This window comes from Artemia franciscana, chromosome 6 (genome assembly GCF_032884065.1).
Source record: "Artemia franciscana chromosome 6, ASM3288406v1, whole genome shotgun sequence".
Lineage (NCBI taxonomy): Eukaryota > Metazoa > Arthropoda > Branchiopoda > Anostraca > Artemiidae > Artemia > Artemia franciscana.
In genome coordinates this window covers 25,534,747-25,549,512 of record NC_088868.1, presented here as the reverse complement: position 1 = coordinate 25,549,512, position 14,766 = coordinate 25,534,747, and the positions used below count along the sequence as shown (strand labels likewise).

At 34.5% G+C, this 14,766-nt stretch overlaps 1 protein-coding gene across 1 annotated transcript in view; it reads right to left on the bottom strand.

Annotated features, from left to right (window-relative positions):
• The window catches only part of LOC136028528 (titin-like), a 524,102-nt gene that overhangs the window by 127,988 nt on the left and 381,348 nt on the right, over positions 1–14,766 (bottom strand). The window contains exon 49 of the mRNA XM_065706373.1: positions 8,079–8,247. Within this exon, the coding sequence (XP_065562445.1) occupies positions 8,079–8,247 (169 nt within the window). The remainder of the gene's footprint in view (positions 1–8,078; positions 8,248–14,766) is intronic.

Sequence of the window (14,766 nt, the reverse complement as noted above, 5' to 3'; positions counted from 1 at the left end):
GGCAGTGGAATGGAACTGCCCAAAAATGAAGATGAATCGCCAATTCTGTATAAAAATAAGCATCTCTATGATGTTTCAGTGACCCACTAGCGGTAACAAAAAAAGGAGAAAATAAGAAAGGAGACATATCTTGTATCTCATGCGAAAATATAATTTGTCTTATTGTTCAAGATGGAGGACTGCAATTCGCCGGGGTGGGGTTTTCAGCTATGGTGATTTCAATGGTGCAGTTTTCATTTCGATCCAAAGCCATTTTAGAGGCAATTTCAGCAAGATCGTATCCAGGATTTGCTTTCGAAACGCATGAAAATTATATTTATAGTCATTTTGTTACTTTTTGATGAGTCACACAAAAAGTTATAGCGGGAGTCCAAACCCCGTACCCCCCCCCCACCCCACCTCGTCCTTACTGGATATATTTTTAGCTTTCAAGCTATTTTCATATAAGTTCCATATTTCATATTTTCATATGAGTTCCTATAAGTTTGTTTTCGTAACAAAATATTTACCATTAAGATTAGCCGAAATAACAGTAACCCTTCCTGAACCAGCTTCTAATTGTGATTCATCCTTATTTGACAGTTTTATTTCCAAAATTGCTTTGAAATTTTTGGTTATGTTGGATTTAAGTTCGTTCTTTACAAGGTTACATCTGACTCCTCAACAGTGATAGTCCAGTAATATGAATTTATGGCTAGGCGTCGTCCAGCAAATAGGTGATGTTTCGTGTCGAGTCATGTTACTATCCGAAGCTCTCAAAGAAAAGCTTTAATCCTACATAACTTTGCCAAACTCACACAATTTGGCTTTTCCCCCTAAAAAGCCTATGAAAGCTGGTAGATTAAAAAAGCACTTAGTAAAAGCCACACGTATGAACGTGCCTTATAGCTAAATTGTTCACTGGTCAAGCTTAGGATTATGGGGTGAAAAAAACCGTCATAACAAAATGGCAGGAGTACTTTCAGTAAAAATGGCCTATTGTCTCCAAAAACAGAAATACCGTATAACCAAATATGGGCATAATTTCTTGCGAAAGCACTACCCATTTCGTATCTTATGAGGAAACCCAAATGAAACCTAACCTTCGTTTAAAAAGGTTATTATTATGTTGTTATTAGCATAGGGCAGCTTTTCTGCAATCTCAAGTTTTTTGGGATTCCTCTGGATTTCTTAAAAAAAAAAAAATGGGTTCTCGGAAATCTTTCCGAAAACTAAAATTCACGAAAAATAACGATTGGTATTCCATATTCACGTTCGCATTTAAGAACGTTAATTTGTGGGAAGATTTTGGAGAACGCTATTTTCTTTTGTGGAAATTGAGGGTAAACCCCAAAAAGTGCAGGTATAATACTGCCGTAAAACAGCTTTATAAATGGGGATTTTGTAAAAAGAAAAAATAAATAAAGAAAGAACAAGAAAAAATTGTTAAAAAGCAGTGGCGTAACTTCGTCAAAATCCAGTGGCAGGCAAAGTTGGTGCCAATTTTCCAAATCAAGTGAAAATGAAAGTGAAAAATGAAAAATGAGCCATAAAGCACCATAAACATAAATATGTAGTCAAGAAAACTACCCTTTTCTGTGGATGCTTGAATTATGCAGACTTATCTTAGTTTTAACAAGATTTTTGAAGAAACCTAAATTTCAGCTGAGGGGGGGGGGGTTAAGCCGAGGTCTGGGAGAGGCAGTTGAAAATACAACATAAATAATATTGAAAAAGGATTATTCTAATAGCTAGTCATTTTGGAAAACACGTACCCCATGGCCGGGTTTAAATCTTCGACGCTTGTAGGCCCAGGCGTTTTTGCCGCTCCGTTTTGGCAACGTCTTCGGGGAAATCCCCGAGAATTCGGAGATATGGGAGCACTGAACAGAACGCAACTTATGAGCCAAAAGTAATGAGAAAGAGAGAGAGGTGACATCGAACTCTCAAATACCATTCTTGAGACACATCGGACAGGTTGTAAGTAGCCACGAAATTCCTGTGTTATTTTCCTGTGTTATAGGCAACGCGGTGGCAGAGTGTACCAGACGCTTTGACAATAAATCACACCGGTCCAGTTTTAGTTAAGAAAAATATCACACAGTGATAATTTACTGCGCCCTCAAGCACTGTGCACCCCTAAGCCCGGGTCTATTGGTAAATCTGGGCATGACCAACCCGCAGAATTATGGAAGATAAAAGGCTGAAACAGACTGATATCCAAAAAATCCCCTACCATAGAGAAGAGAATCCTTTATCTGCACTATCTATGAAATTCTGAACACTGTACAAAAATATAATTATACCCTTCTCTTCTCTGTTCTCTGCCCAAGCCTTAGAATACACATTATTTATTTTGAAGTTCTATATTTGGTTTTAGAGCGCAATATTTACTTGCTTAAGAAGCATAATCGTTGGGGAGCCTAAATTTTTACTGTCGTGTTAATGTGTGCTGGAAAACAATCATCCATTGTTCTTGATTTATCTTACTTGTGGTACATCAAGATACACAGTAATAATTTATTATTTATATATTCACACAGGGACGTCACTTGTCAGTTAAATGCTATCTGGATTTGAAAACAGAACGTTAGGGTCAGAGCGCCAGATGAGGCGCACTTGCGCAATTTTGGCGGTTTTTTTAGGCATTCGCGCGTTAATTTTTCAAATCGGAGTTTTTTGGGAGGGGGAAATCATTCATTCATCGCATTTTCACTAGAAAAATAAAAGTTACGGCGCATTTTCATTTTTAAGGTGGCGCAAATTTAAACCAGACATCTGGCACCACTGGTCAGGGAATTCTTATATACGGGTTTATTATAAAAACAAATAAGCAGTTTTTGGTCCTTTTACTATCGACTCCTGTATATTAGTTGGTCCTCTGGCAATTTGAATTGGTCCAATTATCCATATCCATAAAGGGTTAAAAGACCTTTGAGCTTTCTCTTATATTTAAAAAAAAGATGTTTCTTCACTTCGACTGGTTTCAATGTCAAATCCTCCGCACACCACAGTTCAAAACACATAATTAGCGACTATATTGCCTGGCAAGTGCTGAATACATTCAGGCATGAATACAATGGGCGGAGAGGGGACTCCTCCCCAAACATTGGGGGACAAAACATTGTTTGGGGACAAAACTCCCCAAACAGGATTAATACAAATTTTCGCGTAATTTCTTAAGTCTTCGTATAATGTCACTTCTTTTACATGTTCACTGCTTAAAAAATTAATGTCCTAGCACAAGACAGAAGTCACAAAAAGACTTTTGTGAGAAAGTTAAATTTTTACATCGCATGCTTTGAGAATGAAAGGCGTTCAGTTGTACTTGCTTTAAACAGTGAATTTTTCTGTTAAGATATTTTGAATGATAGTCATTAATAAATAAAACACGTGCAATTTTCAACTGTTTGTTTTGCATTTTAAAATACCTTCATTAATTAAACTTTAGCGCAAACAGTGGATAGCCGAGAGAAGTCCATCACATACAGGATAATTTCTATTCGTTTTAAGTTTTAATGTCTCTCTTTACTTTAATCAGGAACTATTTATGCATAAATAATCTTAGGCTAAGGGACTGCCATGAAAAAAAAAGCACACAATCTGTCGTTTAATTTTGTGGACTCTGAAGTCCAAACACCAATTTTGAAAGAACATATTCATACAATATTTAATGTTTTCAAAAGAAATATCAGGCTTCTACTATATTTTTCTTATTTTTATTTTTCCGCTTTTATTTTTTTTTCAGTTTTTGGTTTGTGTTTTAGCTCATGCTTTTCATGTTTTTAGTCAATGTAAAAATTGAGCTACGACTCTTGACACTTTCAAGCTGAACATACTATTTTAAATACATGTCAAAAATTCCATAAAGTTTTTGCTGGTTTGGATACCTCTTTAATCATAGGCAGCGCAATAGCGCTGCTTAAGAAAAAGTGACGTGGGTACAGTGTATTATATATTTCATTTTTGTTTATTTTAGACCAGGGCCCTTCGTATCGAAGGAGATGTCGTAGAAACTTCGAAAAGGGCTCATTCCATTGGAAATTGTAAGGGCCAGTGTCCTTTTTAATAGTCGAAAGTGATTGTATGGCAGCTAATTCCCCTCCCACGGCCGCCATTTTCCAAACATATACAATTTAAATTTTTAGGTAGCCATTTTGTTCAACGTAGTTGAAAGATCCAGAAATTATTCCTTTGAGGATAACAGCCTCCCACAGCCCTCACGGCAAGGGTTGAGAGTTATATCCTGGGGGCATTTAAGGTATGTATAGACAGGGTGATAGTCAAAACTTCGGAGGGGGCTCATTGGATTGGTAATCGGAAGTTCTAGTGCTTTCTTTAAGATTCAGAGTGATTGAAGGGTGGATAATCCCATCACACCTCGTATTTTCCCGAATAGAAATTTTGAGATGGCCAGTTGTTGTCGTAGAAACTTCTAAAAAGGCTCATTTGATTGGAAATTGAAGGGGCTAGTGCCTCTTTTAATAATCAAAAGTGATTAGAGAGGAACTAACCCTCCTCCCAGGCCCATCATTTCCCCAATCACATCCAATCAAAATTTTGAGATTGCAATTTTGTTCAGCGTAGTTAAAAGGTCCGGAATTAATGTCTTTGAGGATGACAACCCCACAGCCCTCAGGGCAAGAGTTGTAAGTCATACCCTTGGGGAATATAATGTTTTTATAGAAAGGGTAGTCGTGTAAGTTTCAAAGGGGGCTCATTGGATTGGTAATCAGAAGTTCTAGTATCCAATAGAAATTTTGAGATAGACATTTGTTCAAAAATAGTCCAAAGATCCTATAGGCCTTTGAGGTGGACAGGATTCCCCAGAGTCTGGGGTTAAGGGTTGTAAGTTATACCTCAGGGGCATATAAGGTTTTTATGGAAGGGGTGGTCGTGTGAGCTTTTGAAGAGGTTGATTTTATTTGAAATGTATATTTCTAGTTCTTTTTAAGAGTAAAAAAAAATGACGAGGAGCAACAAGCCCCCCTTCTTGACATCTTTTTTACCAAAACGCATTCAATTGAAATTGTGAAAAAGTCATTTTGTTACCAATAGCCCAAAAATCATACAACAATGTCTTTAGGGTGGACACAATCCCCCAGAGCGCATTGGCAAGGATTGTAGGCTAAGTTATGCCCGGGGCATACAAGGTTTTTTATGGAACGGGTAGTCGTATAAACTTTGGATCGGATGGAGCTAATTTAATTGGAAGCTGGAAGTTTTAAAGCCCTTTTTAAGAGTCAAAAGTGGATGGAGGGCAATGAGCCCCCCCCCTACGAAGCCTATCATTCCCCAAAACATATTCGATCGAAATTTTAAGAGAACTATTTTGTTCAGCCTTGTTGAAAGGTCCAGTAATTACATCTTTCGGGATGTCAAACTCCCCACAGTATTCAGGATAAGGGCTGTAAGTTAGGCACATCGTTCATTGTTTACACCTAGTATACGTTATTGAGAATGATATACGTGTTTGAACTTTACTTTCCAAGAAGACGAAAGGAATTCAGGCAAGACTTTCGGAAAATGTTGAGAGAAGTTTTGAACCAAATCAAAACACGTTATGTCTATATAGATTGGCAAAAAGGTGCAAAACAGGAATAACTGATTATATTAATTTGGAAAATTCAGGAAATAATAGGGGAGATGATCAAAAAGGCAATATTTGTATGCTACTAATGCTACTACAACTACCACCACTACTACTACCACACTACTCCATTTACACCATTAAGGATAAGTTCGGGCTAAATCAAAAGACGCTATGTGCATACACAAAGTCAAAATAGTGCATCTCAAGAACTGATTTGGGTATTAAGTTGGAACTTTCAGAAAATATTTTAAGGGAAAGATCATCTCACCAAAAGGCAATATGTGCACACTACTGTCAATACTACTGCTACCGCTATATTTACTACTGCTAATTCGGGTTCTATTGCAACTACTTGTAGGGCTAAGAGCATTGGGATCAAAATTTCAAGAAGTATATGAACATACAGGTTATCAAAAGGACATATCAGCAATATCACAGCGATGGCTAATTTGTATTAAGTTGAAACTTCCAGGACATGATGAAAGGGATGTTCTACTGACCAAAAGGCAATAGGTTTATACTATTGCTGCTAGTACTGCCGCTATTCAATACTATTACTAGTAATATTAATACTACTACTGTGACTACTACTACAAGTATGCCTAAGGGTATGAAGGTGAAATTTTCAAGAAATTTGGAGGGGAGAAGATGAACTGGATCAGAACACACCCTCTGTATTCAGGTAGTCAAAAGGGTGCAACAGCAACATCTTAGGAACAGTTTGGGGTGTGACATTGAACTAACAGGGCTTGTTGTGAGGGATGTTGAACTAACCAAAAGAAAATATTTGCATCATAATGCTACTGATTCTACTCATACTACTGCTACTGTTACTAATATTTCTAATTCAATTACTACTACTGCCACTAAAGCTAAGGCTACTACAACTACTACTATTAAAACTAAGAATATTAAGGTGAAAAATTTGGGATACACAGAAGCTGAATGGAACTAATTCGAAACCTGCTATGCCCACACAGGTTGTCAAGCAGCCTCATAAGAAATTCTTCAGGAACGGTTTATGGTATGTATTAAGCTGAAACTTTCAGCCCGTGTTGAAGGGAATGTTGAAGAAACCACTGCTGAAACTTTCAGCCTGTGCTATATGCATACTCCTACTACAACCATTGCTACTGCGAGCTAAGGACATTAAGGTGAAGCTTTTAACCAATATTTATGCGGCTGTTGAACTAAATCAAAACGAACTATGAGCATGTGGACTTTCAAAAGGTAGCAAAGCAATATCTGAAGATCAACTTATATTATTAGTTTAGAGCTTTAAGGATAGGTTGTGGTGGACTTTGAACTAGCCAGAAGGCACTATGTGTATACTTTTTATACTATCACTTCTGTTGCTGTAACTAATGACGCTACTGGGATTAAGATGAAACTCACAGGGAACGTTTAGAAGTTTCCATTAAACGAAAAAACTATATGCATGCAGGTTTTCAAAGGAGTATATAAGCAATATTAGAGGCAGCACTACTATATAATAGCTAAAAATATAATTGAAACTTTTAAAAGAGCTAATTCGATTCAAAATAAAAATTAATATGAGAGAGCAAGCAAGTTCTAGACTGTTTGTATTTTTAGAAATTTCGAGTTTAACTTAAATTTTGATTAGAAATGTTAAACTACTATATGCGTTCCTATACACAAGGAGAGGGGGGGAGTTCAAGTTGAAAGAAAAAACAGCCAAATGTATTGAGACTCAACTCCTCAACCATATATCTTTCCAGTAGTTAAAACTTAGTATGCCTTTTTTTAAAACAAAATAAATACAAAAATTCAGGGAAGTCATAATTCCAATGAAATTTCGGTACTTGTATGATATACACCCTGCATCTCAAGAAGTGAAGTTAGGTTAATCCTTATAAAATATAATCCTAAGTATGATTAAAATATAATACTTTGGAAATAAATTAGGCTATATATTTGCACATTAAGGGGGTGGGGTAAAGTACAGCGGGTATGCATGTAAGATGTATTAGCTACAATTATTCTGATATTGTGAAGCAAGAATTGTTTTTTAACTTCGCACTGTCCAAATACTTTACCCCCCCTCCCCCTAATGTGTAAAAAGTATAGCCCAAAATATATATTTCCCATCTATTCTGTCAATTCTCTTTGTCTCTTCTCATGCTAAGTTGAAAGAAACCAGCGAAAGAAACCGGTTTACAGTGTGTCAATGCATGAGCAACTTGAGCTGCAGGAGGTGTATCATGCAAGTACCGAAATTTCTTTGAAACAAACTTTGTATGGTGTAGGGGGGTGAAAATTATAGTATCACCCCTAAATTTTATCAATGAAATATGTGGTATTGGTTCAATTTGTACTTAAAGCGTATTTAGCTAAACTCGGCGCTCTTCACTTCAACGAGCTATCTTTCTCTAATCAAATATTGTTTCTTGTAATACAGTTTAACTGTGATGAGACAATAGAGACCTATGGAAAATTTTCACGCCATATATTCTACCCCAAGAAAGTCCTCTGGATAGCTACTTACTTTTGGTTTTAACCTGAACTGACAGGACTGCTTTAGCTTCGCCATGCATATTCCTCGCAATAATGCTGTAAGTGCCAGTGTGATCTAGCTTGACGCAGGGTATTTCCAGACGGTACTCGGGACCTTCTCCCTCGAAAACGAAAGTATCCGAATCACGATAATATCCAGGCTGAAAAGAAACATTGTTTTTCTTATTTCTAGTTTTTGTTTATTAAAAAAGATAAGGTTTATTCTTATCTTATATAATAAAGATAAAATTATGTATATATATATATATACATATATATATATATATATATATATATATATATATATATATATATATATATATATATATATATATTTATATATATATATATATATATATATATATATATATATATATATATATATATATATATATATATATATATAGTACCGGGAGTCTAGCGACTTCACCACCGGGCCCTGGCACTGGACATACGGCGGTTTTCTATTTATGGATTCTCACTGTTGCTTGTTTTCTAACCGCAGACAATTTGAGACAATTTGCTGTCTTTTCATACCGGGTCATTCCAAAGATATTTGATTATTAAAGCAAGTCCGATTTCTAACAACAATAATTATCTACTGAGCTTCAAACTTTTGTTGCTGTTTTTTTTAGGTTTTTGAATTGTTGTAATCCCTTGTTAAAACATATACAAATATTTTTGCAACTAACAGTTTTTTGCTCTTTACGCGATGTATGTCTTTTCATACAAAATCACTAATTTTTTGCTTCTTCCGCAATTTAATGTCTTTTCATACATTTTTTTTCAAAGATATTTGATTACTGAAGCTAATTTTTCCAAAATTAAGCCTCTTAACGAATTTTCTCAGACTTCTGACCTATCTGGATTGTTTTTTTTTATATATATATATATATATATATATATATATATATATATATATATATATATATATATATATATATATATATATATATATATATATATATATATATATATATATATATATATATATATATATATATATATATATATATATATATATATATATATATATATATATATATATATATATATATATATATATATATATATATATATATATATATATATATATATATATATATATATATATATATATATATATATATATATATATATATATATATATATATATATATATATATATATATATATATATATATATATATATATATATATATATATATATATATATATATATATATATATATATATATATATATATATATATATATATATATATATATATATATATATATATATATATATATATATATATATATATATATATATATATATATATATATATATATATATATATATATATATATATATATATATATATATATATATATATATATATATATATATATAATAGAGCTAAGATAAGAAAAAAGATAAGATACAAAATAAAATATATAAAAGATTTTTATTTATGTAAAATAAATAGTAAATATTTTTCGTATTTATTTATAATATCTAGACTGAAAAAGGAAGATTCGTTGTCTATCTTTCCTCTCGTTTACTTCTTTTTAGGGGCGGATATAGAGCAAAATCTTGGGGAGGGGCGCAATGTGACAAGAATGTCAATAAGCAAAATTTTGGGAGGGGGCAATGTCACAAGGGTGCCAACAATTGACTAAATCGACTATTTTTTTTAAAAAAAGAGTGAAAAAAGAGATAAAACAAGGAATAAGGGCGCCAGAAAAAATCCTGGGGGGCAGGGTACCCCGGATCCGTTACTGCTTCTTTTCAGCTATTTAGCTATTTACTTTATTTTGTATTTATTCTTAATTTCTTTTTTGTATCTGATCCATTCGGAAGTCAAAATGAAAAACTCTATTTTATGACTTTTCGAGATTTTTGCATTAAAAGTTCTTCCTTGAATCTCAACTATGTTTATAAGGATTGAAAATAAGGATTGATATTGCAAGCAAATCTTAAGAACGAATTGTCAAACATATTTGCCATATTTTAAAATGAAGGCTAAAGACCCAAAAAATCTGAATTTTTTTCACCTGATCATTGTTATACTTTAAAATTCCACAAAAATACTTGTTTGTTTTCCTTCTCTGTTTTTTTTTTCTTTTTTTTAGGCAATTAATTTCGTAAACACCGGCAAATCCATGGGTGAGCCGGGGGGCCCCTCGCCTCCCAAGATTTTTTCTGGCACCCTCTTTCCTTTTTTTTTCATTTTTCACTCTAGATCTGCCCCTGGTCATGGCAATAAAAACAAGTGACGGATGATACAATGCATTGGAATTGTATAATTTGGACTATATATTTGGACATAAAGGGAGGGGTTATGTTAGGTTCAGGGCGTATCCAGATTTTTTTTTTGATGGGGGGGCAACGAAAAATTTTAAAAAGCATCAAAATTGTTTATATTCATTTTTGTTACGTTTTTTATGAGTAGGACATACATTTCGGAGGAGGGCGCTCAAACCCCCTACCCCCCAGATTTTAATAGCCTGAAAGTTGGTAAATGCAATAATGACTCGTGATTCCAGAAACAGACAGGGAGAGCTTTTTCTTGTCCTATCCAAACTGACATGCATTATACTACCGACTTAGCAGAATTTTAGTTATTACCGTTTTTTGAAAACCTGAAATTCTGTGCGGTGTTAGTGTGCACTCGTTAATAGACCATGTTTGATATAATAGTTAGAAAAAAAAATACTGAAAGAAACATTTATTTTGTTTATGCTAACAATTTTATAGGAGCAATATAAGCATAGGTTTATTTCAAATCTCTTTAATTTTTTCCAGAAATTTAACGTTGTTACTTATAGCACTTTGTTCAAAAAGCCCTTAGAACAACTCCAACATTAGAGTGACCTATTCAAAATGATAAACACAAAAATTAAAAACACACAAAAAACACAAATGTTCACAGTTTAAGTAAAAAAAAGCTCGTAGCAACGGGTGGACTGACTTTAGACACGAGCTCATAGTTGGAAGCAGGCCTTTGGGTCAATGCCCTCCCCTTTACTAAATATATTAAGGCCTCCGAAATAAATTCTTTCTCGCGTCCCTTGTTTGATTCATTGAGAGTTCATGGCAAGTTATTTTCCGTCTGTCTACAGAATACGGGGAGTCAATCACAGGTGACATTACTTTTTATAGGGGGTGGAGCTGAGAGCCGAAGATCATCTTGGGCAGTATTATCGATTGGGGGCGGGTCAGAGTGCATGCGCACCCTAGGTTAGGTTACCTTTTCTGGTTGTATTTTCATCGAAAAATGCCTGTTATTGGTATTTTCATTAAAAAATTGAAGATATGACTAATTTACCCCCCTCTTAGCAATGAAAAACATATTTTGCCCTTCCCCAATGTTCACCAACTGGCACCACTAATCTTGGGGTCACCGAAACTGCATAATTGAAAAAACTCTTTCTCATGCTTTACAAAACTTAGCTTGGCAAATTCTGATTTTTGGCAGAAGTCTATCATAGACGCGTGTATCATTTAGGTGGGAGGGCATCAATTCGCCACGATCAGCCATTTCAGCATACAAATTCTCCATCCCACAATTTTTAGAAAAAGAGTTCCCAAACTCAAATTGCCAAACAAAAAGAGCATCAAATAAAAAGCTTAGCAATGAGAGAGCAAGGTGACTCTGTTCACTATATGAAATTTCCTATCCCTATATTTTCCATATCCCTATATCCTTAAATTTCCTCTCCCTATATTTTCCATATCCCTATATCCCTAAATTGCCTATCCCTATGTTTTCCATATCCCTATATCCCTAAGTTTCCTATCCCTATATTTTCCATATCCCTAAATTTTCTATCCCTATATTTTCCATATCCCTAAATTTCCTATCCCTATATTTTCCATATCCCTAAATTTCCTATCCCTATATATCCTAAGATCAGGCATACGCAGCCTGATCTTAATAAACACAAAACACTATACCTTAATTATCAAGATCGTGCTGCTAATCAAATCAAAATGTTTAAATTGTGGATCAAGACAACACCTGCTACCAAAACACTGCGACTCCGGAAGATGACTAAACCCAAACTGAAACAAATCCCATTCCAAGGAAATCGACTCATTAAAAAAATCATCCTCACCAGGATTGGTATGTATAGGACCAAATTCGGAAGTTAAAAGTAAGTAGTCTGAATAGCAACAACAGATCGAATATGATCTTCGAAAGAAAACCTGATTCATCATGTTAAAATTAAACGAATTCACCGATTAAATGTCAATATCAATGGAATTATACTGTTGATACCTTCTTATCAGTAGTGCCGATTGGGGAGGTGTATTTGCCCCCTCGATTTCGAAACATAGCTTTTTTGGTATTTTTATTGAAAATACCGTTTTCTATGGTATTTTCATTTTTCAAAGTGGAAAAAATACCCTCCCCCTTTCATGGATCTTGTTAAGTTTTTTGCCCCTCTCCAAATTTCAAAAATGACTTTTTCTTTGGTATTTTTATTGAAAAAAAAACACGTAAAAAGCCAAACTGCCCCCCCCCTAGGTTTCAAAAATGAATTTTGCCCCCCCCACCCTCCCATTTTCAAGAAATGGTATTGCTGCTTCTTTTACGTCAAAGGCAGGTTAGCGCAAGCAGAGGCACAAACTGGATATAAAATCGAATGTGAGGCTGGAATCACAAGAGGCAGATCACATCACAACCTCCTTCTCACCTCTTCGCTCAAGCATCAGGACATATTGGGTCTTCCGTTTTATTGGGAAGTATATGAATGGTTTTCCATTGTCTGTGTAAATCTTTCTGTAAAATATAAGGAAGGGAAAAAACCAACGAACATGGGCACCAATAGAGGGGGTGGCAATTGCCCTAGTCCGTATATTTAAAAAACTGTTATGGGGTATTTACATTTCCAACTAAAAAATAAAAATGAAAATGCCCCCCTAGATTTTAGAAATACTTTTTATCTTCATTTTAAAAATAAAAAATGCTATCCCCCCTTAGTTTCCGTGAACTAGCGCCACTGAACTCAAACCAGCTGGTAAAAAGGTCGTTTTGGCCGTCTATAATTATAGTATTTTTTTAAAGAAGAAAACCAGATTCAAAACTTCATTAGTCATCTCTGCGCGTTGGATTAAAAAACAGGTTTTTCAAAAAAAAAAAAAAAACAACCAAGAGTGAATTCACACCCTAAAAGGAGTAGGAATTGCAATGGGCAATTAAGTCAAACTCCACACGAACATAAATTACCACAAATTAGTAGGGTGAAGCTACCCCAAATCAGCCGGATGGGTAAAAGAATCTTTTGCTCTTTCCTAAAAACTAAATGTAATTGCTTAAATTGAAAGTTTTGCTCCGGCAACTGACCTTTCTATAAATTTGAAAAAAATGAATTTAAAAGGATGAAACAGTGACAAAAATAAGGATCTTTAAAAAATAGTTAAACTAAGCTAACTTTCACAAATATTTTAGGTTAGCAAATTATACCTCAAATAAGCGTGGTATTATTACCTCCCCCTTTACCCTGATGATAAGTATAATTTTGCTTTACTGAAACTAAGTAAATGTGTAACTCAATGTCTTGACCAATTGATTTGCAAATTAAACTAATGAACTACATTTTTTTTTGCTATATATATTGGGAAATCGAGGCAAATAATTCCTGGAGCTATGAGGAGTAAGCGCATTAAATATTTTTTTCTAATGTTCTACAAAGTCAAAATTTTATTTGCTGTCAGTAAAGCCCAAACGACGCTTTAGCCTTTTGAGTGGTTCGAGGGTAAAAGCACCATAATTATTTGCGGTAGATTCAGTTGTGAAATCTGTAATGAGCGCATTTCGATTTAGAAATGTCGCGCTGCGATTTCTAATGCTTATCACTATTTCTATTTCTCAATTTTTAGAGCCTATGCGATATTAACGGTTTTAATGCTTATAATTTAGGACCAACTCCTGAGTAATGCCTAGAAGAAAAGGATTCAAAAAGGGATAGCATATTGCGTGGATGAGGGTGCTGTTTCACAGGGACTACTTACATAGTTAGTGCCTTTCCCCTAGGAATCGCAATGGTCCTTTCTTTTCCCCTAGGAATCACAATGGTCCTTGCCTTTCCCCTAGGTATCACCTAAGAGGCACGTTTTAGCAGTCTTGACCGTCATAGTTAATCCTTAGATTAAAGTATATTCCACTGGAATTACTACAGTACAAATATCAGGTTTACACTGACACAATCTTTCACCAAAAGGAAGCAAGGGAGTCTAAGTTCCCCCCCCCCCCGAAATACTTGCCCGACTCGTGAGAACGGAACAAAAATGGTTACTTGTAAGATATACGCCCTATCTAATGTTCTTCTAATATGTTTCTCTGACGCTCAATTCTAATGTAATATATCAAAGTAAGATAAAAATAAATACTTTAGAACCAAATTTGGACTATATATTTGAACATTAGGGGGGAGGGGGTAAAGTAGAGTGGGTCTGCATGTCCAATGTGTTAGGTACAATTATTCTGTATATTTTATAAGTAAGAATCGTTTTCTAACTTCACACTGTCCAAATACATTACCCCAAACCCCCACTCCAACCCAAATGCACAAATATCTACCCCAAATTATATATTTTCCATCTATTCTGTAACTTCTCTTTGTCTTGTCTCACGCTAAGCTGAAAAAGAAAAATAACGAAAATTGACTCTACCTTGCTCTCTACCTTGA